This window comes from Arvicanthis niloticus, chromosome 27 (assembly GCF_011762505.2).
Source record: "Arvicanthis niloticus isolate mArvNil1 chromosome 27, mArvNil1.pat.X, whole genome shotgun sequence".
In the NCBI taxonomy this organism is placed as follows: Eukaryota; Metazoa; Chordata; class Mammalia; order Rodentia; family Muridae; genus Arvicanthis; species Arvicanthis niloticus.
In genome coordinates this window covers 19,773,799-19,801,666 of record NC_133435.1, presented here as the reverse complement: position 1 = coordinate 19,801,666, position 27,868 = coordinate 19,773,799, and the positions used below count along the sequence as shown (strand labels likewise).

General features: G+C 44.6%; 1 protein-coding gene across 4 annotated transcripts in view; it reads left to right on the top strand.

Annotated features, from left to right (window-relative positions):
• The window catches only part of Aff1 (ALF transcription elongation factor 1), a 160,075-nt gene that overhangs the window by 34,484 nt on the left and 97,723 nt on the right, over positions 1–27,868 (top strand). The window contains exon 1 of one of the 4 annotated variants that reach the window (XM_076926337.1): positions 25,974–26,136. The exons of 2 other annotated variants lie outside the window; for them this stretch is intronic. In XM_076926337.1, coding sequence (XP_076782452.1) covers positions 26,120–26,136 — 17 coding nt within the window. In that variant the 5' untranslated portion in view covers positions 25,974–26,119. Of the gene's footprint in view, positions 1–25,973; positions 26,137–26,393; positions 26,546–27,868 lie in introns of those variants that run through there. One more of the 4 variants, XM_076926334.1, reaches the window with a different exon arrangement.

Here is a 27,868-nt window from a genome sequence, read left to right as displayed (position 1 = left end):
AGCAGAGCAACATGTGTATTTTAAGCTTAAAAAAAAAAAAGGCAATATTTGCCGGGCTGTGGTGGCACACGCCTTTAATCCCAGCACTTGGGAGGCAGAGGCAGGCGGATTTCTGAGTTCGAGGCCAGCCTGGTCTACAGAGTAAGTTCTAGGATAGCCGGGGCTATACAGAGAAACCCTGTCTTGAAAAACCATGGAAAAAAAGGCAATATCTAAGAGTAAAAAAAAAAAAAAGTATGGCCGGGCAGTGGTGGCACACTCCTCTAATCCCAGCACTTAAGAGGCAGAAGCAGGTGGATTTCTGAGTTCGAGGCCAGCCTGGTCTACAGAGTGAGTTCCAGGACAGCCAGGGCTACAAAGAGAAACCCTGTTTCTAAAAAAAAAAAAAGTGTGGTAACTTGGAGTGGTGGTAGTAATGGTGGTGGTCTAGGTAAAGGAACTATATTTATATTCCATAAATTAAGTTATAGAAAAAAAAAAAAAAAGGAAAAGGAAGGAAGAGATAACAGCACCTTCACCCCAGTACCCTCAACTTTCACCACCACCCCCCCCCAAAAAAACCAAAAACCAGTGCTCTTATACTGTAAAACCCTTCTAAGGACTGAGTGAGGCTCACTGGAGCTGGATCTCTGAAGCATGTTTAGGAAGTGTCCTGGTGAGCCATACAAGGCATGTGGAGTTATATGTAGCAGAAAAACAAGCTTTGGAGAAATTTACTTGTGTTCGTGGTTTGGTTGAATTTTATTCTATTTTTGGGTTTTTGAGAAAGGGTTTCTCTGTGTAGCCTTGGCTGTCTTGGAACTCGCTCTGTAGATCAGACTGGGCTCAAACTCATAGATACATTTGCCTCTGCCTCTCGAGAGGATAATTAGAGTCCATGAGAGGGTTAGACATAACCTGATGGATTCTGCATTGTTTTCAGGAGAGTGAAAGAGGATATGTTGGTGAATTGAATGTAAAACAGATGTCAAGAGCAATCCTTTTTTAGTCCCTTGGCTTTGCCACCTGGAGATCGGGATGAGGAAACAGAAAACAGGTCAAGTACACATCCCTTCTGAATACCAAGGAATAAGACTACAGTTATGTGTAATAGGGGTTGGGGAACAACTCTGTCTAGTTGGTTTTTCTCTTTCTTTTACTTGGTCGGATCCAAGTATTAGACTCAAGCTTGCACCCAGGTGCCTGGAGCCAGAGATTGTCACTGCTCCCAGCTACACACACTTTGAGTAGCCTCAGTTGGAAATGCCTTTCAGAGCTGAACTATTTGTTTTGTCTGGAGTTCATTGCAGATTAGTGCTTAAGATACATATTATTCTGTAGAAAATGGATCTCCAATATGTTGAGGTTGTCAAAGAAAGTGCAACAATGGGACTGCCCAGAAAGAGAAAAGAGTAACAATTCAGTGGCAACTTAGTAACAAGAAATGAGCTCCAGAGATTTAGCTGAGTGAAGAACAGGGTCTGGGATGTCTCAGTCCACAGGGCTTTCCCTATAAGGAACAAAGACGGTTAAGGACATCAACTCTGTGTCTCTGAGTGGTTCTCAACCTCTGGGTTGTGACCCTTTCACAGGAAACTGCCCATCAGTTGTCCTGTATATTAGAGATTTACATTTAGCAAAATCACGGTTATAAAGTAGTAATGAAATAATGTTATGGTTGGGGTCACCACATAAACTGTATTAAAGGGTTGCAGCGTTAGGAAGGTTGGAAATCACAGCTTTGAGGACTAGCAGTCTACCTAGGTATGGTATACAATAAATGAATAAATAATTTAAAATGAAGGAAAATTAACTTCTGTTAGGAATAGTTATGGTTTTTTTCTTTCAGTTTCCTTTTCTTTCTTTCCTTTTTTTTTTTTTAACTTATTTATTTAATGTACATGAGTACAGTGTAGTTATCTTCAGGTACACCAGAAGAGGGCACCCATTTCCATTACAAATGGTTGTGAACCACCGTGTGGTTGCTGGGAATTGAACTCAGGATGTCTTGAAGAGCAGTCAGCGCTTTTAACCTCTGAGCCATCTCTCTAGCTCTCCCTTTGTTGTTGCTAATTTGTTTGTTTTTGCTTGTCTACTTATTTATAGACAGGGTCTCTAGTAGCCCAGGCTAGTCCCAAACTTTGCCAAAGATGATGTTTAATTCCTATTCCTTTTGCTTCCTCCTTTCAAGTGCTCAGATTACAAGTGTCCTGCACTCAACTCCTCCCTCTTTCTTTTTAATGCCTGGATTGAGACTGTTTTGAGATATAAACTGGCATTCCTTTATAGTACACTGTAGAATTTTTGTAGTCATGCTAGCTAAGATATGGCGTTTTCATTACACTTAGTACCTATGATGGGCAAAGATCTCAGAAACAGAACTTAGGTGACCTTTCAGAGGGCTTTATACTGAGGGGGATGGGAATGAAAACAAGCTGGCCAGTGGGTGGTAGGTAAGCTACAGGGAGAGATTTATGAACAACATCCTGCTCTGGAATCACTGCTGAGGACAGAAGATGGGGCACAACTGCTACATAAATCAGGCAGGCAGCTCTGGAATGGATATGGGCCACTGGAGAGTCTGAGGAAGACCTGTTGGTGGTTGGTATTCTTCGTACCACATGGCTGAAAACACACTATGTGTCCAGCTCTTGAGTCCACACAGGTGTTGGTGCTGGTTCATTTTCCTAAGGAGAAAATGGAGCTGAGCAAGACAAAGACAAGTGCTACTGTGGCCAGAGTCACCTGTATGTAGTCTTGTAATTGCTTCCTGAATTGTGAAGAAAAAGAGAGGTGAGCCATTTGGGAGGGAGGAGGAGATTGTATATGTGGTGCTGGATCTGATATTGAACCCGTCTCTCCAGGGTCACCTACTTTGTTCCTTCCATCGTTTGCAGCATCTTTGACTCAGCCTCAGGGTGTGCGTGAAACCTAACATCTTGATGGGAGGGTGAAGCCTTTACCTAAATCATCCTTCCTTCAGTCCTTCAGCAGAAGAGGTGGATTCTGGGAACATGGCTCTGCAGTTGAGAACACTCACTGCTCTTTCAGAGTCAAGAGTTCAGTTCCCAGAGACCATACCAGCTAAAACACCAACTCCAAAAGGATCCACTGTGTCAGGCCTGCATAGACACTGCACTTATACGCATACATGGGTTTTTCCCCTTAAAGGATAAGGTTGGAATGTAGCTGGGTTGGCGGAGTGCCTGTCTAGCATGCACAGAGCCCTGAGTTTCATTCCTAGCATTGTATAAACTGGGTGTGGTGGTACTCCTGGGGTGGCAGCAGGAGCCACGGGCTCTTCTCAGCTAGTTCCGGGCTGGCCTGGGATTCCTGGGGTCCTAATAGGGAAATAGAAGATCACACCCTGTGTTCAAAAGTCTGCGAATTGAAAATGAAAGGATCCTAATTTTTACCAGAAATGAGATCATTTTCATTGACTTAGGTCAAGCTTTACCCTCCCATGAAGCACTCCTTCAAATTCCAGCACTCAGGAGGCAGAGGCAGGGGGATTCTGTGAAAATGAGTTTCAGGATAACCAGGGCTACATAGAGAAGTTCTATCTTGAAAAAAAAAAAAAAAAAACCAACAAAACAAAAATACTATTTCATTCTAGATAAGCATTCGTATTCGTTTCATGGGTTTGGGGGTGAGTTATTCAAGTTGTGTAATATAATTACCTCTCCCCCATTTATATACCCAGAGTCAATAATTGTATGTTTTGTGGATAGAGATTTGCTTTATAGGTAAATTTATGATGCTACTCAACTAAAATATTTTTATGCTGGGTTCCATTTCCAGTACCACGTGCACATCTATATATCCACGAGTGCACACACCTTCGCAAATGTCATTTAATAAATGTTAAAGGCTAAATGGTTATTCTTAACTCCCTTTAGAAAATGAGACTGCTACTCAGTTACTGTGTTGTCACTGATAAAACCCCAAGGGAGAAGCTTGTTTCAGCTCTTGATTTCAGAGGTTTTGCCAAATGGTGGCTTGGCCCCTGTGACAGTTCAATAGGTCATGGTTGGTTCAATATGTACAACATGTAGGAGGCTTGCTCACCCCATGTGGGCTGGAAATCCATCAGACATATTGCAAGAGAGGCAGTCTGAGACTGCCCCTTTAAGGGCACACCCGACTCTAGGTCTGATTTCCTAAAAGTGCTACCACTTCTTAGTAGCTCTGCAGGTGGGATAGAGTGTCACTTGGACCAGGAAGCAGCAAAGGTTGAAGCATTGAGGAAAGGACCCCAGGTCCCCAGGCCCAGGGTGTGTATAGGGTGTGGAGAGGGTCTGTAAGGAGCTTTGTTAACAGGATATGGAAGCCACTAGTTTTTTTTCCAGAGAGGCAGCATGTCTCAGCATGCCTTATGCTGTAGTAGGCAGTGGGGAAACCCCCTTGCAGTGGATAGGAGTCATACTTCCCTCTTACTTTACAGAGAAAACAGAAGTAGAAAAGGAAACCATTCCAGGGTTAGGGCTGGCTCTGTGTTTTATCTTTAACTTTTCTAGTGGTCACTGTTGTGTTTTGTAAAAGGGCCGGAGGGAGCACCTTAGTGGCCAGGCCAAGGTGTTCTAAGGAATCACTACCATGCGACAGGCCTATTAGAGAAGGAAGCTTATTGGGAGAAGGGAAGGTGACCTGGAAATGGGGCAGACAGAGAAATGTTGGGGATTGGAGAGTACTGAGAAGGACAGAAAGAGAGAAGGAGACAGAAAGAGGCTGTCTGGGAACACATGAGAACAGAGAGAGGATAGATAGATAGATAGATAGATAGATAGACAGACAAACAGACAGACAGACAGATGGACATACATACATACATATGTATGTATGCTTTTATGCCTAGTTCCTGGCTAGTACCTGGCAAGCAGAAAGGCAAGCTGTTGCTACTTAGCTAATGGACAGAGTTCCACTTCTGTTTAATCAAAAATGAGGAAGTAGGGGGTGGAGAGATGGCTCAGTGGTTAAGAGCATCCAGGACTGATCTTCCAGAGGTTCTGAGTTCAATTCTCAACAACCACATGGTGGCTCACAATCATCTGTAATGGAATCTGATGCCCTCTTCTGGCACACAGGTGTACATGCAGATAGAGCACTCATACACATAAATTTTAAAAAATGAGGAACTGGAAAGGGGTGATTAGTGGGGCAGGAGTGGTTAGTGTTCTTTAACTATTTCCTGCTGACTTCGGGGCAATGGTTGTCTTTGGGAAGCCTAAGAAAATTGGGATGCTGGTTAAGTCCTGGAAGAGAGCTGGCTGTTTCATTGCCGTCCAGGGTCTGTGGGACCATCTGCTGCTAGGAAAGTACAGGCCCAGTAGAAGCATCTCGGAGGGTAAACTGGAGCACCTCTGGGTTGCTTCTCTGGAGCGTCTTGGATGTAGATTTTGACTTATTGGAGGCAGAAAATAAAGTTAAGCAGGCTCGGGAGAAAACCTTTTTCTTAGGTATGAATATGTAACCCTTAGGCTTCTGGTCTTGATGGTTGAGGAAGGGGAGTCCCAAAACCAGGGAATTGGCAGGGGGAGCCCCACCTTTTGGAATAGGCAACAAATAGACAATGTAAGGTATTGATTGACAGGGGTTCTTATCTGGATGAAGTCCACTTGACCCGTGAGAGGTAGATCAGAGCAGGTTTTCTGGGGCTTACAAGAATCTTTTGAAGTTCACAAAGAGACGAATTTATTAACTCCATGGATAGTCTTTAAGGTGAGCTCAGAGAAGACAGAAACCTTTCCTGGAGCAGAAGGGGCAAGAATAGCTTTTCCCCTCCACCCAGAACACTGAATATACATAAACTTAGCACAATGAGAAACAGTTTTAAGTCTATCTTTAAACAACAACCAAAGGAAACTTAAAATCTTGACTTGTGACTGTGATAGTTGATTGTAAACTGTGTTGGAAGTACAGAGTAGGGCCTGGTCGAACGTGCTTGGGGATTTGGAGAATGGCTTTGTAGTCACCTGGACTGAGTGCCTGCCTAAGTGAGAGAAGCAGATGGATGATCGGGAAGAGGAGTCTGGAACAGATTCTCCTACCCTAAATGTCTCCCGAATCACGGAAAGGAGGTAGTGGGCCCAGCTGGAGAAGGCTGGAGACATTGCAACTACTCCGATTCAGCTGGAAAGGTAACCAGTGCCCAGAGAGTTAGAAGCAAGAAAAGTTCTCATAGATTTCCAAGAATTAGTTCTGGGAGAAAGTAAAACTCCATCTTCTTTCTGTAACTTAACTGCAAGTAAACGCAAAGACACACTTGTGACTGATTGGTTATCTTTATTAAGATGTTGTCTTTGGGGCTGAAGCCCGGTGTTCAATCCCCAGCACTGCCTACAAACTGGGTGTGGTGTCATGCCTTGTAATCCCAGCACTCTGGAGTTAGAGGCAGGAGGATCAAAAGCTCAGGACCTACCTGAGTATGTAATAAATCTGCGGCTAGTCTGGCCGATTAAAAAACAAGCACCATTTCTTTGTTTTGAGACTTCAATATGCAACTCTGGTAGGCTTTGAACTCAGAGACCTACATGCTTTTGCCTCCCTAACACTGGAATTAACCACGTGCGCCACACCCAGCAATACCGTTTCTTTTTAAAGTGGTCACTAGACAGGATAACTTGCTAACTGCTGGCCTTGAGTTTGCTGAGTAGCTGAGGCTGGTATTACAGGCATTTCTCACAATGCCTGATTTGCAAATTTAAATTTAGATTATATCTCCCTGTCCTTGCGTAGCTAGGGCAGGGCTAGTCTCTAGAGAAAAGGAAGTTTAAAAAATGAAGGAATGTGGGAGGAAACAAAGAGATAACAGCACCTGCTTGGGGAGGAGTGGAAGGGGCCAGTGTCTTGACCTTGGCTCTTGACCTTGGTCGCTGGTCTGGTAGGAGCACCATTGGAAGTTTGAAGATGGGACGGTGTCGAGTCCTCAGGAGTTAACTTGGCTGGCTTGTGGTGCAGTGGATTAGCCTTGGTGAAGCTGGAGGTGGGAGACCGGTTAGGTCAGATCCAGTGCCCATCACACCTGGCTGCTCTCGCTCCACTGGGAGGGGTTTGGAAAGTGTGGCTTCCAGGTGGTGGACTATAGGAATAATCTGCAGAACTGCTTGATAGTTTGTGTTGAGTTTCACCTTGGCTTCCTCTTTTGATCTCCATTCCCCCACTGCCTTAAATTCCTGTACTGTTTATTGCAGGGAGACAATATATGCAGATAGTGCTATTGTTGAAAACTTTACAAACACATAGCCTGGGAGAAAGCATACCCTTTCCTTATTTCTGGATGCAGGTTGACTTGTAATGAGAAAGGGACTGTCAAAGGAGCACACTGGCTTGGAGGTTTTCTTAGAGACTCTCCCGTTTTTAGAGGGTTGAGGCTTTCCTCATTGTTGTATGGGCCAATCTACATTGAACACCTGGTGTGCCAGGAGGAGCTGAAAGATAAAACCAGATTGCAGAGGACCAGGATGACCACCTTGGCTAAGATTTAACTCAGTGCAAGGAGAGCTCTTCTGCAGCATGGTGGCCCAGGGAAGAGGCAGAGACAGGAGAGCTGGAAGTTCGAGGCCAACCTATGCTATAGGCTAGGCTGGAAGGCACTCTGACTATATAACATCTGTTACAAAAACAAGCAACCAAATAATGCTTTCTCTCTCTCTCTCTCTCTCTCTCTCTCTCTCTCTCTCTCTCTCTCTCTCTCTGTTGAACCTAGGCTATCCTTCAAACTCCTGGCAACCCATAGGAAGGGTTGCCTCACCCAGAGTCTGCTTGAATTCTCTTGATAGAGTTGGATTCTGCCACACCTGACAGTTAACTGTGTCTCATTGCATAGAGACAATATTTTAAAAAAACAAAAAAAAACAAAAAAAACCTTCAAATAAGAATGTTAAATAGCAATCAAATATGTATAAGTTGCCGTTGGTTTAACCTTACTACCCATCCCAAGTTTCAAGCCTTTAACTATCTGAAAAATCTTAAACAAGATTGTGGACATTGTTTACAGCCAAAACAGTGACTCCCTTGTGACCATGTACAGTAAGGATTCTTTCCATCCTTGTGACTCAAGCTTCTATCTTATCAGCCTGTTTTCCTATCTAGTGCACCTCAGAATCCAACCCAGGATCTCATTTACCGAAAACAAGAGAAGGAAAAAAAGTCCGTAGATACACACTGAAAACTAGGTAGGGTGTGGTGGTGCACGTCTCCAGTCCCAGGAGAGCCAGAGGCAGGCAGATGGAACTCTGAGTATTTGAGTATATGATTTTTCTTTTTCAAGACAGGGTTTTTCTATGTAGCCCAGGCTGGCCTTGAATTTAGATCCACCTGCTTCTGCTGAGTTCTGGGATTAAATGCTTTCACCCCACGCCTGACTGTTGCGTTTCTACTGTCTAGAGCCACTTACTGAGATGATATTCCTGAATTGGTCCTCATATTGAGTTCCTGTATGTACCCAGAACCACATACTGAGACATTGTCTCAGCAACAATAAAACTATTTTTTCTTTTTTTTCCCCTTTTATTGGCTATTTTCTTTATTTACATTTCAAATGTTATCCCCTCTTCAGGTCTCCCCTCCGGAAACCCTGTATCCAACCCCCCCTAAAGCTATTTTTTTTTTCCAATAAACAACTTTGAGCCAGGCAGTAGCGGCACACACATTTTTAATCCTAGCACTCAGGGGCAAAGATAGGCAACTCTCTGAGTTCAAAGGCAGCCTGTTCTACAGAGCAAGTTTCAGGATAGCCAGGGCTACACACATAGAAACCTTGTCAGGGTTCGGATTAGGGTAAGAAACTTAAATGAAACAAAACCAACATTGTTTCTCTCTGTCTTACCTTGAAATGCTTTTTTCTTTTTAAATTTAAATTTTTTATTTTATGTGTTGTGAGGGTTTTGCCTGTCTGTCTGTGCTGCCCAGTGCCCACAAAAGGCCAGAAGGAGGCATTGGATCCTCTAGAATTGGCGTTTGGGTGGTTGTAAGTTACCAGGTGGGTGCTGGGAATTGAACCAGACTCCTGGAGGAGCCCCCTGCTGTTAGGCTGTCTTTCCTGCCCCCAGCCCCCTTTAAGAAGAACCAGTGGTATGAGGAAACCTATGATCTAGGGCTAGACAATAAAAATAAAGTGAATATGAAACAGACCCATGGCCTCCTGCTTCCCTGGGAGAGACAGACAGCAACGCTTTGCAATTGACCTAATGAGCGGTTGGGACTTGTCAGGTGAGCTTGTCCCTAGCTCCGAAGGACAAAAACCAATCAGGGTGAACAAGTTGGAAGAATAGACACAAAAATGACTTGGGAATTGTGCTCCCAGAACCTGAGAGTTCAGTGTATCAGTCAGTGCTGAACCCAGAACCAAATAAATCCATGGCTGGCTGTGGCAGCCTCTTTCCCAATTGGCGGAAGAGTTTAGGGTTGTTTTGTTTTCCCAGTCTCTCCGGGCTTCTCCATTCTTATCTGTAACCCTGGGACAGTGATAGCACCACAGTGGTCAGATCGCTGCTCTGACGTTGTTGGAACATCGAGTAGCACACAGGAACTTCCCAAGAAATGCAGTGGTTGAGGGTGCCTGTCTCTGCATCGCACTGAAATGAACCCTGGGCCTCCAACTGCCATGGTATTATATGGGTAGATATGAAGAAGCCTTTGGGCTTCTCAGTTTTAGAGGGACCGAGAGTGCACGTGTTAGGGTACTGAGGGCTGGAACTGAGTTTATGTGTGTTCTCTGGCCTCACCCTTTTCCTCCTGTATAATTACCCTTTCCCTCACCCAAGCTTCCCACAGCCCTTCCAACTCCATGGCGTTTTCCCACTGTGTTTTACAGCGTGTGCTTCTTGTTCAAGACCGAGCCCCTTTGGGTGTTACGGACTGACTTCGTTAGTCAACTTCACATCCCAGTGCCAAAAGAATACCTAGCGCTGGCACATTCTGGGCACTTGATAAATGTTTGTTGAATTTATTTGAAAGGTTTGCCAGGGAGTTGCCCTAACTTATAATTCAGGAGAAAGGTCCTTCTGAGGGAGAAGTCTGGGCCTGTTGCTATGGGAGGTGTTCTCACTCTTTCATGCAACAAGTATTTATTGGAAGCCTACTGCGCATGGCGTTGTGGGGATACTGGAGATGAGTCAAGCTCGCACTCTGCCCTGGGTTGTGTTGGCTCTGATAGTCTAATTATGGGTGTGCTGGAGGCAGTAAGTGGTTGCTGATAGGAGTGACGGGAAGCACACTGAAGTGGTTTCCTTGTATTGGAGTTTTGTTTGGACGAGTAATTACTTTGATCAAAGAATCTTGGAGTTGTTGTTGTTGGTTTTCTTTCCCACCACGTCTCATTTCTCAGGTTTCTTTTTATATCAAGGCAGAGCCTGTCTGCTCAGTTGCACAGGGCTGACTGACGAGCACAGTTAAGCCTGTCAGTTGGATTTTAATCCTGAGTGGTTACAGCTCCGTCTGTGTGAGCTGTAGGGATATGCCCTTTGTCTTAGCCAAAGTAAGTTCTAGTACAATTTTCTGGGATTTACTTCATTGTCGGTGTTGGGCATTACATTTGGTCAGAGGTGCCTAGTTACATGGTTCTCTATTACTCTATTACAGCTGTTTTGAATCTTTTGGCTGATTTGTCTCTGGTCTCTCTCTCCTCTCTCCTCTCTCTTCTCTCCTCTCTTCCTTGGGACCTTCAAATGCCCCTACCCACCCCGCTTAACTGGAAAAGGCCAGCTCATTCTGTTTGACTGCAATGTTTCGCCCAGATGAGTTTTATAAACCAGGAAACTTTCACTCCTTTCGCCAAAGATTGTTTTCCTGGCAGGTTTGCCTCAGGCCCTCTCCATTCTCCCTGTTCAGGGACTGCTGAACTCTTCCACTCTGGAATCCTATGCTGCTCTGCCCCCTGCCAGTGGTAGCACGGTCAAGTCCTGGTACACCAAAGCCCTCAGTAAATATGCATGGATTAGCCGGGCTGATAAGCATGAAGTGTGTGGCCAGTAGGAGCGTCTCTAAACTACCCAAGTTTGTAAGGGGGGTAGTTAATAGTTCTTTGTGAAATTTTTATTCGGAAATTTTATTCTACCTGTCAGAGTTATTGTTTTATTGTATTTTTGGTTTTTCCAGACAGGGTTTTTCTGTATAATAGCCCTAGCTGTCCTAGATTTTGTAGGTTGCTGTTCCTAGTTTTGTAGGTTGACCTCAAACTCAAAGATCTGTCTGCCTCAGCTTCCCAAGCGCTGGAATTAATGGCATGCACAACCATGCCCAGCTACTTGTCAGAGTTATTGAAGTGTCAATTTAATGTGGAAAAGTCCATTAGTAAGACATAGTATAGAAGTCTCGCTCATTCACTAGACTGACACACTCCTGGTGTTTGACAGCTTCTATTGTCACTAAGACTGGAGGGGAAGGTGCTGTAGGTGGTGGCACGCAGAATCCTACCTAGCTCAGCAACAGTGAAATCGCTTCTGGTCTTGGTCCTGTTTCTTGGCATCTTCAGAGAAATAAATGCATTGTTATCTGTGGTTATGGGTTGACTGATTGGGGCCAGTCACTCATGACAAAGAGTTGATTAAATGCCCCACCCCAAACAAATCTTTGGTAATAAAAGAATATGAATTATAGGGACCTATTATCCTCGTTTTAAAGGGATCCTGAACACTCTGTTATATTCTAAAACTAACGGGACAGTTTGTGCTGTGAGTGGAAACTCATTAAGAAATAGTTGTGGTTTTGGGGGGTTTTTTGTTTGTTTGTTTGTTTTTGTTTTTTCGAGCAGGGTTTCTCTGTGTAGTCCTGGATGTCCTGGAACTCACTTTGTAGACCAGGTTGGCCTCGAACTCAGAAATCCACCTGCCTCTGCCTCCCAAGTGCTGGGATTAAAGGCGTGTGCCACCACCACTGCCTGGCTCAATTTATAATTTAATTAATCAACATTAAAATATTTTTGGGTGAGGTGATAGTACTTTGCTCTTATTATTTTAAAAGTCCCCACCTTTACCTATTTAAAACTGAAAAAATCATAGTCCCTGAATTTCCACATATAAAATAAGGAAGAGGGATCAGTTCACTCTGCCCTGTTCCTCCAGTTATCTAATTGGCATTCCTCTTGCTTTTCTCTCCTGTTATGACAGCGTGCAGGCTTCCACAGTGCTTGTGGCTGGGCTCCCATTAGGCTGTGTGCTTGTAGGGTAGAGACTCTGTGTTCTATTCCTAGCATCTGCTGGCTCTGAAATAGGATGGACCTCGAGTTGGGAGTTGGCCCCAGACAGTCTAGGATTTGGAGCTGACAGCGACTCGGTCTTGTGTGTGGAAACCCTAGTAGGTACTGATTTAGCACCTCCTGAAGGCCGTGCAGCTTGTGCAAGGCAGCTAGACACCTACAAGGGGATGTATCCAAAGATGGAAAGCTATTTGAGACAGAAGTCTCAAAAGTCAGGGCTGCACACCACAACTGGACGTCTTGAATGCCTGAGCAGGTTCAGATTGGCCATTAGCAGGTATCCTTCATGAGCAGGAGCGTTGGATTCTGAAGAAAAGGAATCTTTTTCCAATTGTGTCTTGGGTAACATGTTACAACTATAAGGAAACTTTATCAGAAAAAAAAATAGGGCTTAAGTCTTATGGGTAAGCAGGGTGAGACTGTCCAAAAACTTCTCTGGAAACTTGCTAAAACTCCCAGAATAAAGGCATAAAGAATTGGAAAGGCTCCCACATTTGAGACAGGGACCCACATATCCCAGAGTAAAACTCCTGGCGATGCCGCCCCCCAAGCCCCTATCTCTTAGGTTCAACTGTTGGAAATGGTTATTGTATCCCTGGCTCCCTGCAGCTGTACAGCTATTTAACCGGCAGGTGTGGGATGCTATTGTCATCGCCCAGTGGTTCTATGCCTTCCCAATATTGCAACTCTTTCATACAGTTTCTTGTGTTGACCCCCAACCATAACATTATTTTAGTTGCTACTTAATAACTACAATTTTGCTATTCTCATGGATCCTGATGTTTTCTGATGGTCTTGGGTGACTTCTGTAAAAGGGTCAATTTACTCAGAGGGGTTGTAACCCCACAGGTTAAGAACTGCCAGGCAGTGGTGGCACATGCCTTTAATCCCAGCACTTGGGAGGCAGAGGCAGGTGGATTTCTGAGTTCAAGGCCAGCCTGGTCTACAGAGTGAGTTCCAGGACAGCCAGGACTACACAGAGAAACCCTGTCTCAAAAAAACAAAAGACAAAAAAAAAAAAAAATTAAAAAAAAAAAAAAAACAAAAAAAAAAAACAAGAACTGCCAGTCACCTATTCAAATTCATTTAATTATATTTGCAATGTGACTTTTGGTCACCATGCTCCCTGAAACATCTGGTAAAGAAAACAGTATAGGGCCTCAATTTACTTTAAATGGCTTTTTTTTTTTTAACCTTTAGTCATTCTAGTCACTGAATTTCTTTTAAAGCCAAATATTTCTAGACCAAACAAACTCAAAAGTAACTTCATTTTGGTGTAGTGTTCCAAAAGATAGCTAGATGGCAGAATTTTTTTTCTAAAAAAAAAAAAAAAAAGATGGCTTCAAATAAGCCAGGGTGACCTTGAACTCCTGAATTTCCAGTTTTTCATAACAATAGCTTTTAACATTTTTGTATAGCTTTTTATGTTATATATGTATGTGTGTGTGTGTCTATCTGGGGGTGGGGAGGTGTGTGCTCACATGATCATGGGTGCTAGGTACAGAGTGAGATCACAATCTGTCCTGTACTGCATGGGTTCCTGGATCTAACTCCGGTTGTCACCTTGACCTATTGACCTGGCTTCCCAAGAGTGGCTGTGGAGCATCAAGGGTTCTGAGGCTGGCCTCTGCTGCCAGCACCTTATCTTAGTCAGGCCCTTACCAGATGATGACTGTGAGAAAGCTGGCCATCTCACCAGGCTCCCTTTCCTTATCTATATACTGCAAGGGTGGCCACACTGAGTGGGTAAAGGCTGGTGGTAGGAATTAATTTAGTATTAGTAAAGCACTTAGAACAGGTAGCTGTTCAGTAAGCTTAAATTTCTTTTAAATCATCCCCAACACCTCACTTGCTGTTGATCTCAGACTTTGGTCTAAGATACCCAGGATTCACCCTCATGTCTGGAAGAAATGCTGAGAGCCCCATATGTTGAACATTTTCCAGCACAAAGCTAGTCCTAGCTTTGGGGTGTGTCTTTTCCATGTGAAGACATTAACAAGCTTGTTATCTACAGGGAGAAGTTTTCAGCTGTGAGTTCACTTTGACCAAATTTTAGGTGGATGATTAGCAAGGGGCATACCTCCCGTTACAAGAACCTCAAAACCTCTATTGCTAAAGTGTCCCCTCTCTCCTTTTCCCCTTTCTTTGTGTGTGCTGGGGAAGTAATTCAGACATGCTGAATATTCCCTATACTACTAAGCTTCCCACCTAAGCTCCAGTATTTCCTTAAATAGATTTTTGATCATAAGCTTTAGAATAATAATAATTATTATTATTATTTAATAATGATTTAATTAGGTCAATAATCTTTAGATTGTTTTTTTAAAGATATTATTAAATTATTTTTATGTGTCTGTGTGTTCATATATGTAGGGTGCCTGAAGAGGTCAGAATAGGGTAGTTCTGAGCCGTTATGGAAATGGAACTCAGCTCCAGTATTAGTCAGGGCTCTCTAGAGTCACAGAACTTATGGATATATAGGAAGGAATTTTGTTGTTATGACTTTCAGTCTGTAGTCCAACTAACCTAACAGTAGGCAGCTGTGGCTAGAAAGTTCAGGACTCTAGTAGTGTGCTCCGTCCCTTGAGGCTAATTGTTTCAGCTGGTATTCTGCATGAGCTGGAATCCTGATGAAGTAGGTTCGTTCCAACAGAGGTGCTGGCAAGTAAATGCAATCAGGCGAGAAGAGTGAATCTTCTTCCAATGTCTTCTGTGTGGTCTCTTGCAAAAGATGTGGCCCAGATTAAAGGTGCCTGGATCTGGGACTTGCTTTGTCTCAGGTTGACCTTGAACTCAGAGATTTTCTTGCCTTAGTCTCCTGGGATTAAAGGTGTGTACTACCTTGCCTGGGCCTAAGATTTTCATAGCCACTGGATCACAGGTGAGCCCTCCAATTCTGGATTGTAGTTCATTCCAGATATAGTCAAGTTGACAACCAGGAATAGCCATTACAGGTCCTCTGCAAGAGCTGCAGCACCGTTACCTGAACCAACTGATCATGAAAATCTTTAACTTTCACTTTCTATTCTTTATATTCATTTTTTTTTTTTTTAAAGACAGGGTTTCTCTGTGTAGTCCTGGCTGTCCTGGAACTCACTCTGTAGACCAGGCTAGCCTCAAACTCAGAAATCTGCCTGCCTCTGCCTCCCAAGTGCTGGGATTAAAGGCATGCACCACCACCGCCCGGCTCATTCATTCTATTTTTAAGAAACTTGGAATTTAGCTAGAAGGTGGAGCTCCATATAGTCTTCTCAGTACTTAGAAGATAGAAACAGTTCAAGTCTTCTTTCTTGGTATACAGAGAGTTGGAGGCTAGCCTAGGCTACATGAGACTACTCTATCCTTCCCCCCTTTAGAAAATGGAGTTCTTCTTTCTTTGAGGTAGTAAGTGCTTACATAAATATACTCTTTCCTCTTTCCCATCTCTATCCCAAGATTTAGAGCAAAAACTTTTCTATAGTGTTGCATAAGGCTTTAAAAATAATAGGGGTTTAATAAATGTTGATTTTTATTTAGTTTTAATCTTACTGTATTTGTGATTTAGATGAAGAGTACAGATGGACCAAGGAAGCTCTCCTTGGCTTTAGACAGAATGTCAAATTAATATCCCAAATTAGGGTTTGGATTGCTTGGTTTCAAACATTTACTATAAAATAAGCCCAGCATATTTAGGACTGGCTGGGCATCACAGAACATGCCAAGAGTTGATGGAATCCCATTTGTGTCTGAGAGGCCAGATCTTAGCATAGTTCAGAAGCAATGACGTGCTCAGAATTGTATGCATACCCCTTCCTCCAAGGCAAAACATTCCCAAGAGACTTGGAAATATTTCCTACCTTTCAATTCTTAAACCCACACCCCCTTCTTCTTTTCCCGTGTCTTTAGGAACATTTTCTAGTAGTTTGGAGCTAGAAAAAAACTAAGAAAGAGATGACTGTCTTAGGCTGACTGGAATAATTACTTTGATTATTTTTTTCTGTGTCTCTGTCTCCCTCTGTCTCTGACTCTCTCTGTGTTTGTCTCTATGTCTGTCTCTGCCTCTCTGCCTCTCTCTCTCTCTCTCTCTCTCTCTCTCTCTCTCTCTCTCTCTCTCTCTCTTTCTCTCTCTCTCTCTCTCCTCTCACAGGGTATCCTGTTATAGCCTGAGCTGATTCCCCTGCCTAGCTTGCCTGGTAGCACTTACCTTTAAGAGTTTACAGAATGTCCCGTGTTTTACAACATGACACTGATCAGATCACAATGGACACGTGAACTGCCTGGGAATTGTGTGAAAATGCATACTCTTATCTGGTAGACTCAAGAGGGAGCCTAAGACTACCTGTAAAACCAGCAGCCATTGTTAAGGGGATGCCAAGGGAGTGGTGGCTTCTTTTCAGTGGCCACATCCCAGAATGGAGATTCAAAAGCTTAGAGGTAGGGCATTTTAAGTCCCGAGGACATTTAAAAAAAATACTGACTCATAGCTCCCATCCTCAGACAGTTGTTGACCTGGGTGTGGCTGCAGAGTGGATGCAGAGATTCTCACCTGCAGCCAGCTGTGAACCACAGCAAGCCCAGGAAACACGTGCCATCACAATGAGGATATGAAAGCCAGGAGCGATGGTTAGTGGCTAAGAGCATACACTTCCTCTTGCACAGGACCCAGTTTTGATCCTAGCACCTACGTTGGTCAGTTTACAACCATGCTTTGGCCTCCAAGGGCACTGAGCTTATATACGTAAACTTGAATATGTGTGCACACATACGGATTCACCTTAAAAAAAAATTCAAAGTGATGCTGTGTCTTTTTTAAAAAAATTGTTCTGTGTGTTTTTGTTCTCCATTGGACCCGAGTTTTGAAGGCATTTCTTCACTAAGCATTCACTTATATCAAAACAGTTGGTGTGTTTTCTTGCTTCTCACTGAACTCCTTTATGCTGGCAGTGTGTACTAGCATAGATAGCACATGTCACATCAGCTCCCCAAAGGGCACAGAACACAGTTCTTCACAGCTCTCCATGAGCAGGCTGTGATGGTGTCCATGGCTCCTATTGCACGTTGGGAAGAATTCTCCAGTCCTCACTAGTTCCTGTATCAGTCAGAGTCCTTTGGTAATTTAAGTTGAAGTCAGACTGTGTTATTCTGGGGGCCTCACCTGACACTCCCACGGGAGCAGGACCTCCAACCATCTGCAGTCATGGCCCAGTTCTGCCGGCTTTCCACTCTCTGGAGCATCATTTGTTTTTCCACCCAGGGAGCAGACTTTCCTCTTATTGTGAGCTGATGTTTATGTGGGCTGGGAGCCTGTGGTAGGTAGGGGTGTGCGAAGGGTGAGACTCTCGGCTGGCTTCTGAGAAGAGCTAAATGTGAGGGAGTTTCTATGATGGTAGTGGAGTCAACATCTGTAGAAGAAGGGAATGGACCCCACTGAAGTATATCTGTGGGCAGAGGAAATACTTTATGTGTAAATACAACAAGTAGAAGCATGGAAAGGGAGAGGGGGATTCAGGCCTAGGATTATGGCTTAGTGGTGCAGCACTCACCTGCTATGCTGAGATGTGGGATTCAGTCCTAAGCACCCTATGAACTAATGCATAAATTAATCCTGCATATCAACTCTGGTTTAGTTTCTGTTGCAGTGATCTTGTTGGTGATACAATACTCTCATTAAAAATATGTTAAGAGAGAAAGGACTCCTTCTGTACTCTGGGGGGGGGGGGGGGTACCGTCCATCATGGTGTGGAAATCAAGGCAGCAGGAGCCTGAAGCAGCTGGTCACGCCACATCCACAATCAGGAAACAGTCTTTTTCTCTAATACAATAGTCAGGGAATGGTGCTGCCCACAGTGGGCGGTCTTCTTATCTCAGTACAGTCGTGGTCACCCAAATAGCCTAGCCACTCCCAGAAGCCAGAACTGTTAATTGACAGTTAAACACTAACCATCAAAGACCTCCCCACCCCAACCCTGTGCTTTCCTTGTCCTAAGAGGTGTCTGGGGTTGGTGGGAGTGATAGATCTCTAATTTGAGGGATTAGCACCTCTTTGAACATTAAGGGACAAGGCAGAAGGGTGGCTTGGTGTGGGCTATTCAGAACAACTGTGGCCCTGTTGAGGGCAAGACCCTTAGGGATGGTCCTGGCAATGGTAGGTGTCTCTGCTGGCTCTGGCTCTTCCCCATCTGCATTCCGCGTCTGTAGTTTCGTATCCTGTGTTCTGCCTACTTACTCTTGTGGTTGTCGTGTTTCTGCTATATGCTATATGCTATGCAAAAACACAGTGAGCCCAATCTTCTTTAAGGGTTTAGTGCTGACTGTGACAGTTAAGAAAAAACACATGACCTGGTAATGTCTAGTTTTGTGGTATTCAAATTCGTTGGGATCTGCTAATGAGGAACACCCCCTGAGCTCTGCCTCCTGCAGAGGGGAAGTGATGGAAACCTTTCCTAGTCTCCTTTTGGTTGAGATCTTGTGGGTTTCCTCTGTGGGGAAACTGCTCTTTGCAAACCAAGGATGCAGCTACAGTGGGGGTGATCTTGAATGTCTTTTGACTGTGTCCAGGTTTAGTCCCACTAAACGTCATTTTTGGGTAAGCTCCCAAGTATCCTCTCCTGCCCTGGGACTTGTTTGGAGGGGCTACCAAGGATGTCTTTGTAGAGAGCTTTAGGCTTTTTCCAAATTGTCCGAGGCTGTAGTTAGACTCCAGATGAGGACTCTAGAGCCTGATTCTGGATCTTAGGTGTAAGGGGAAAGGCTGGTAAAGCCAGAGGAATTGTTCAGAAAACCTAAAGCCTTGTCCTGAGAGTCCACAGAGAGTATCTCATAATGAGGCTCTGGCATCACAGAGGAAAGAGACCTCCTTGTGGCTAAGCAGAAAGAGAGGCTGGATGAGAGCTGTTTTGTTTGTGTGTTTTTTGCTTTTTAAGACAGGGTTTTTAAACTGTACCCCTGTTGGCCTCAAACTCAGAGACTCGCTTGCCTCTGGGATGAAAGGCGTGCACCAACCGGCTCTAGATGATATGATAGCTTTTAAGGAGAGGAAAGAGAGTTTCTGTTTTTGTTCTTCATTAAAATGCCTGGTTCTGGTGCTAGGGCAGAGAGTAAGGATGACCCCAAGATATCAAATTACCCAGAAGGAGAAGTAGGTGAAGAAGCTGAACTGGTTGTAATCCAGTGCACATGACCCCCCCGTGGTTAGGAACTGTTCCATAATTGCCTGGGACAGCTCTTTCAGGCTGGCCCCTAGTCTCTTGGACATCTTCCTTCCGTTTTGGTCTCACCTACTTTCTTTGTGGACATTCATGACAAAGCTCTTTGTGTGTGTGTGTGTGTGTGTGTGTGTGTGTGTGAATTCCTCTGGCTTTACAGTCCTTTCTGCTTATACATCCAGGACCAGGACTCTGACTAATGGAGTAGATGAGTCAACATTTTCAATTTTACACCACTATTATTGTTGTGTACCTGCCACGGTGCTCTGTGGAGGACAGAAGATGACTCTCTGGAGCTCGTTCTCTCTCTCTCTCTCTCTCTCTCTCTCTCTCTCTCTCTCTTCAGGTAGCTACACTTAATAGTGCCAGTGCCTTTACTCTCTGAGTTATTTCCCAGAAGGATTTATAGAAAGGTTCCAGGTAGCTATTGCCGGCTGCTAGGGTTGTGGTATCTACAGTGTACATGGGTTTACGCCCACAGAAATCTTCATTAGCCGGCCAGTGAGCAGCCATACTGAGTGTCTGGGATCCTGGTCTAGCACTGAGCCTTTCTCAGAGTGGGCTTTTTTAAGCACAATGACTATATCCTGGGTTGATATATGTAAGTTAACAAGACTACCTAGCCAGAAGTAGAACTACAGAAGTCAAAAAGCAACATTTTAATACATCCACGCAACTATGGGCTTTGATGGACTAGATCTTTGTTTTCTATTTGGCCAGTGCTGCTATTTACCAGCTGAGTTTTACTGCCTGAAGTGTGATTCCATCATGGACTCAGTTGTGCTAAGGACCTGTTGTTACACTACCACATTTCAAACATGGTGCTGAACCCTGTCACTCTCAGTAACAGTGCCATGTGTTATGTGTTGGTTGTCGGCAGAGAAAATTAATGGGGGGAAAAAACCCTCAAACTGGAGTTTAGCTCACATGGATGTCCCAATGATGATTTCTTGGTTTTAAAGCATGCTAACAGAAGATACAAATGTTGAGAAAGCTAATGAGGGGTTATGTGGGATACCCTTTGTAATCCTCAGATATATAAACACTTTTATTGTATTTAGTAATACACGGGTCTCACTATGTATCCCTGGCTGGCCTTGAACGCACAGAGATCTGCCTGTATTTGTCTCTAGAGTTCTGGAATTAAAGGGTGAACTTCCATGTGTGGTGGTACATGCCTGTTTTCTCTGAAGTTGAGGCAGGAGGACTGTGAGGTCTAAGTCAATATAGACCACACTTGGAGAACTTGTTTCAAAACTGTATGTAGGTTGAGTATGGCAGTGCTTGCCTATAATCCCAGCACTTTGGAAGGCTGAAGCTGGTGTGAAGCTAGCCTGGTCTACATGGTGAGTTCCAGGCTAGCCAGAGCTACATAATCGATAGACCCTGTCTAAAAACAAAGCAAAACAAAACACACCCACAAATAAATATTTTTTAAAAACACCCTTGTATGTTGTTTTAGTGGGGAAATGAAACTTTTGAGCCAAGAATTAGTTCTCACAGGGAAGTGCAGGGGTGCTGGGGGAGGAGCCAACTAGAAAGTTTTATGAGCGTAGAAACGGAAGGTATGAATTAGTGAAGCAGAGAGAATAGCTGAAGAGGGTTGAGTTTTGTTTGGGTGCCTTTTTTAAAGTGTTGCAAAGTTACAAGTCCTCCTTCCCAAACCAGTGAAACCACGTTTGCTATCCAGGGAACTCTGAGCAGCTGGCTGTCTCTCCTTCCCTGTTCTCCTGAATGCCTGTTAGGCAAGGAGGGAGGGCTGGCAACGGCTGTGCTACCTGAGTGTGTTTAGTGAGGAGCCCTGTGTGGGTACGTGTTGAGCTCCGGGACTGGGACCCACCCACCCTCTGGAGAGAGCAGTCCCTTGGAAGTGGTCCTGTTCTTAATCCTGACAATGCCCCGTTTAAGATCGATTTGGGATGGATTAGAGGATTGCTTTTCTTTATCCACAGGAGATGGCAAGCGGGAATGAGGGCAAGGAGTAGAGTAGCGTTTGTAACAAAGAAGACTTTCTTGTTACAACTTGGGGTTGGGAGGAGAGGGCATTTGAAAATTAGAGACCTGGAAATAGATTTCCTTAAATCCCACTTTGCCTTCACACATACCGAGACTCACAGAGCAACCACAGTGTGGAGCAATGGCTGCTTCTCTCCTGCGGCTCAGCCCTTCAGGGAGGGTGTTTTTACATGCATCCACCTGCCTCTTATCCCTTTTCCTATGTCTGGTTTGGTTTTATTTTTCTAGAGCCTGGGACACTTCTTTTGGTAAAGTTATTTTTAATGACATCTTCTTTAAACTACAGCACCCTGAGATGAAGTGACAGTTCTTGTGTGACTCTCAGGCCACTTTGGTCCCTAACACTCACATGACCATTGTAATATATACCCCGAAGTATTTTAGAATGAATAAGGTAACCTGCTGAAAAAAAAATATATATATATATATATATATATATATATATATATATATATATATATATATAATGGTTATGATGGCTGTGGTGGTATAGGCCAGAGTCCTAGTACAGAGACAAGAAGATTGATGCAAGCTCTAGGCCATTCTGATCTACAAAGCAAGTGTTTGGAATGTTTTACATATGCATCTAAAAGTGTATCTGTGTGTTTATTAAATAAACAGTGGAGTGTTTCCCTGATGGTTCTGATTTCCCTGTCATCCTTCCTCTCTTCCCATTTTCCCCCTTATCTCTCTGCTCTGTTTTTTTTTTTCTTTGCTCCTGTCTCTTCTAGCTTCTTGGGACAGGGTCTCTTATAGCCTAGGTCCTCCCAACTGGCTATGTTGTCCAGTACAGCATTAAACTGCAACCTCCTGTCTCAGTGAATGATGGCTTATCTGTGGTTTATTTTAGACAAACTCCGTTGAGTCGGTGATTATATTTAGGATATATCTAGCTGGGGCACAGTTCGAGAGCGTTCCTGACACACACAAGCTGCAGGCTTGAAGACAGATTACATCTACCATGTGTTGTTAGCATTACATGCATGTGAGAGTTACTTTTAAATCCCATTAATTTAAAGAGCTAATGAAAAGGTCTTGCTGGCATTCAGGAGGTACAATGATTACCCACTCACTTTGTAAACTCTGCCGTCCCTCGGCCCTGTGGGAGTAATGTAGAAATAGAGAGTTGCTCTTCAGTTGTGTGGGTGATTTGTGCTGTGTTGTCCCACGGGAGCTTTCTATCATTAAGAGAACATCTGCTGGATAATAAGACAACTCTACATTTAAACATTTTTAATGAATCAATTAATTAGGATAGAGTCTCGTGTGTAGTTTTTGGCTAGCATGGAACTTGCCACATAGACCAGGCTGGCCTCAAAGTGATCCACTTGCCTCTGCCTCTGCCTGTGTGGTGGAACTAAAGATGTGTCTCATTTGTGCAGCTGGATCTTAGCAGTCTTGATCTTATTCTGAGATGAATACCAGAGAAACTGAGCCTCATCAGAGTATGGCTTCCTTCGTCAGAGAAGCTAAGAATTCTGTGTGCTCAAAGCCACTCAAGTGTGCTTTGTTTACTTTTATTGCTGAACTAGACCTTGGTTTCTACACATGGAGATTTTAGAGCATGTTGGGGGGGGGGGAGCGTTGGATCTGGCTTCTCAGTAATTCACAAACAGCAAACCCTGGGGCAGGGTCTCCTGGACTAATACTCCTCTAATCTTACTCCTTCTAGTATGATTAGATCTATTACTAGTGAGATCTACTTCCATTTTAGAGTATTCTGATTTACATTGCAAACTACTAAGAATCCAGGGACTCTTATAAGGTCTAACTCAAATCCCATTCCATCTCCATGGGTAGATATTTGCTGTATTTTTCTCATTATTTATTATTATTATTATATTCTCATTATTTATTATTTAAATTGTCTCAAGAATTATCTGTTGAGATATAAGACTGCAGTCACTTGTTTATTTTGTGGTGTGAGGATCAGATACGGGGTCTTGGTATAGTCAGGCAAGCTCTGCTAAGCTGAAAATAAATTTAAAAAAAGTTTTAGATAGATAGACTCTCACATGTAACCCTGGCAGATAGATAGACTCTCACATGTAACCTTGGCTTGTCCAGGACATGGAGATCCGCTCGATTCTGCTTCCTGAGTGCTGGGTTAAAAGTATATGCTACTGTGTCCAACCTATATTTGCCACCCACATTTTACTAAAGTTTTAGTATTTTTTACTTTAGAATAAATCTGTACAAGATTGGAAGGGACTATGACTGCATGCAGAAGGAAGGTGTAAGATGCTGGTTTTCTAAAGATAGACCTTTCTTCTATACTTAATACTAATGATATTTATAGCCTATCTCAAAAGGAGATTGTGAATGAATGACATTATAAATCGCTTAGAAAATTATTTAGTGTTTTCATAGAATTATGCGTATTTTCTGATTTATATAGAAAAGGAGTCGGTTTGTATGTCTGTGTTTGTTTGGTGTTTGAAACAGGGTTTCTATGTGTAGCCTTTACTGTACTGGAATTAGATCTGCCTGCCTCTGACTCCTGAGTGCTGGGATTAAAGGCCTATACCACCACAGTCTGGCCTTGTTTATTTATTTTGTGAGCTATCTCTATGTAGTCTGAGTAAGTCTTGAGATTTTGATCCTCCTGCCTCAGCTTCCCAGACAGCTGATATTATTGGTGTGAGCCTCTCCTTCCAGAAAGTTATTTTTATAGCATCATTCTCAAACTCTCAAAAGGATCTCTCACCTACTCATGGATAGGTTTCCGGATTTTTATTTACTTTTTTTTCATGTGTATGGGTGTTTTGTGTGCATGTATAACTATACACCACAGGTGTGCCTGATCCCTGCAAACAGAGGAAGAAGGCTTCTGATCCCTTGGGACTGGACTTAAAGAAAGTTAAGGGCTCCAACATGGATGCTAGAAATTGAACCTGGGTCCTCTGGAAAAACAGATGGCCCCTCTCTCCAGCCCTTCAGGCATGATTTTGTATCGTTACACATATTGTCATTTGGAGCCTATTGCTCCTTCACTGTCATTTGTGGTTTGACAGTCTGGAAAACTGTCTCACCTGTGGCAAGCTTCCCCAAATGCTTGGAAGGTCAAGCCTTATCTTTGCAATAAACACTGAAAATTGTTTTCCTGGAAGAGAAACTTGCCAGATGCCCAAGTCAGAAGCTTATGAATTGTTATCTCAAGGAAACATGGTCCATGAAAAAACAGGTAGTTCTGGTTGGTTTCTGTCTCCAGTCTCTTTCACAGGCGTTCATCTTCAGGACCAATGTTGTGCTTGTGAGCTCAGAATAGTGCTTTCCGTTTTGTCAGAAAGAGGAGAAGGAGAAGGGGTTGGGAGGGAAGCAGGGAGAGGGACAGAGACAGACAGACATAGAGACAAAGGAAAAAACAACAATCCGCACTTCAGAGCCAAGATTCAAAGGACTAGTTACTTCATCAAGGGCATTCCTAAAGTACATGAGTTCTCCAGACTACTAATGTACGTGGTGAAGAAAGAAGTGGCTGGCAACTAGCCTCACTTGCCACAGCCTTCATTCCAGCGAAGGCGTCAGTCATTCTCCACCATTAGCGCTAAAGCCAGCGGAGTGAAAGACAAGCATTGTCTTGTGTTCTTATGTAAGTGGTTTTGACTTCTGAGGGGGGACTCCCGGGAGTCTAGAAACCTTACATTGCAGTTTGTGTGGAACCTTGGCAATCTTTAGGAACTGGGCTATCAGCTACATGAGCATTGTAATGAGGTGAATCCCGGTCGAACCCGGAGAGCACCAAGGAAGTGTCTTTTCAGCAGCAGATTGGTTCTCCGGGATGTCCAGGTTAAGTCTTCTCCCTGCCTTTCTGCCCATCGTATTTCATAGCCGCGTCCCAGGCAAAGCCTGGTGTCTTTTCTGTGTCTGAGTTGACGCAATTTTCGATTGTGCTTTCGAGCGTTTACGTTGGTTTGTATCATAGTTTTTGTTTGGGGAGGGAAGCAATTCCTTTAATTTATTAGAGGACTTCCCTGGATGGCCGTCTTCTGTGTAATCCGCATGTTGCCCCAAGAGGGAAGTCGTTGTGTAAACACTTGTTTCTGGGCACTTTTCAAAACTGAAAGCAAAGTTGAAGATGGGCTGCATGCGGATCCCTGATGTTTTCGATGGCAAGCCCCTCAGCGGCGGTCAGAAGCAGCGAGGGCGGTGATCGGGTGCTCCCATTCCCGGCACATCCCCGCGGTAGCAGTACCCCGAGGTCCGGGCCAGAGCGCCGGGGTCTCTACGGCGGGCGTTTGAACACGGCTGAGCTGGAGGTAGTGGCGGCGGAGCGCGCTGCCCTTAAAAGGAGGCGGGCCGTACCACCGCGGCGCCTGCGGGGGGGTCCCGGCGAGCTCGGGCACCTCGAGGGGAGCCGAGCGCCGTGCGCATCGCCCTTGAAGTGCGGGTGAACCGGGCGCGGGGACCCCGCGGCGGGCGGCGCCGACGCGCCCCTTGGTCTCTGGTGACCCGACAGTGCCCGGGGGCGGCTGGCAGCGTCGGTCCCCGGGCTCCAGGGAGGTGCGGCTCGCCCGGCGGCCCCCGGTGCCCGGATGTCCGTCAGGCTCGGCGCGAGCCGAGGCTCCAGGGGGCGGAGGCGGTGCTGAGGACTGGGAGCTGAGGACGCGGCGGCCGGGAGCGCAGTGTCTGCCGGGCAGTATCGCCGACGGCTGCGGCCGATGCTGAGCGCAGCGCGGTTGGAGAGAGCCCTCAGGGCGAGCGCGCTGATGGACTTGGGACGCCAGGCTGTGTGAGCCGAGCCATGGCAGCCCACTCCAGGTGAGGCTTGCGTAGGGGGCTTCCGGGACCCGAGAGTGGCTGCGGGGGACAGGAGCAAGGGCGGCGCGGGTGGGAGTGCCGGGGGGGGCGGGGGGGGGGGACCGCAGGAAGCCGCTGGATCACTGCTATCTCATCCCGGGAATGTGGGGCAGAAAAGAGTGTCGGCACCGGGTGCAAAGTGACCGCCCGGAAAGTTAAGGTTAAAGATCCCGCTTCTGCCCAGAACTGTTATTTTCGGGAAGTGAAGTTGGTTTCTCTAGTCTGCTGGAGCCTGGATTTTCACTGAGGTGCCCTGTGTACTTTCCTCCGGCTCTCTTCGTTGCCGGTTTGGCGTCTTCCAAAGAAATTTGGTAGCGCACTTAATGGAAACTAGGATTCGCCCAGGAGCGAGTTGGGGAGAGTTTGCCTGGTGAGTAATGAAGATTTTTTTTTTCTGCTAGAATGTACGATTTCACATAAAACGGCACAAGTCCGAGTGAATCTGCTGAGTAGGCAAAGGCCGGAATGCGCCGGATTGGTGAAGGGGATCCTGGTCACTGACCCGCAGTTGCTGTCAGGGGAGCGCCCTGTACAGCAAGGAGTCTTCCCTTCTCCGGCTGGGGTTTGCAGGTTTTGAAAGGAGCCTTAAAACTTGACCGCTGATTGCCCAAGATTCAGGCTGTTGGGTGTCATCGGGCTTCGGTCTCTATAGCCGTTAGTAGTCAGGGAAAACGGGCTGGCCGTCGTTCCTTTTCAAAACTTTTGTTAGAAGGCAGTGTGGCTGCACAGGTTCACAATTATGGAAAGACTCTTTGGTCTCATACTTGATTCAGGATAGTGATTTGGTGACATATCTGGACGCTGAGCTGAACTAATTTTAGGTCTGAAGATCATGGAAAGGAGAGCAGTAGACTCGTAAACCTTAGAGACCAAGTAGATAGAACTTGAATTTTTCTAAGAGATAAAACTTTCTAGGAAGGAACTTCTCTAAATAGAAAACCTCCTAAGTGTGTCTTATTAAAAACAAGTTTAATCCCCTCAACTTGGCTTAATTGTGTCTCCATTTTATTGGGCGTTGGAAGGAAGGGGTTCGAGGAACAGAAGTTGCATCTTTAAAAACTTATGCTGAATGCTAACTACAAAGTAACCTTTAGCTTTTAGCAGAAACAGAGCCTGTAGATTTTCATAATATCATTACAGTGACTGCAGATGTCTTCAATCTCTCATGATTCCCATTTGCTTGGAATTAAGGAACTGTTTGTCTTCCTTGGCTAGTAATTAAAATGTGCTATTATAGCCGGATATGGTTGCCCACACCTTTAATCCCAGAAGTCGCCTTTAATCCCAGCATCCAAAGGGCAGAGGCAGGAGGATCTCTAAGTTCTGGGGAAAGGCTGGTCTACAGAGAGAGTTCCAGGACAGCCAGAGCTGTTACACAGAGAAAATCTGTCTCAACAACCCCCAAACTATTACGTTATTATTCTGCTATTACGTTGTTATTCTATCAATGGTGTATTTTAGTAAATACTCTTTTAGATCATTTGTTTCCTTTGTATTATGTAATTTACCTGTGTATTAAGAATATTAGGGAGAGTATCCTTATGTATCACACTGCCTCAGGATCCCATGGCATACAACCTGAGATAAAAGGTACCTCTATAAAATCTGCCAGAGCATGGGGATTTGAACCTTGGTTCTATTGTTCTAGTTCCCGAGTCTTTAAACTAACTAGAGATAAGAGATAAGTTGTGCC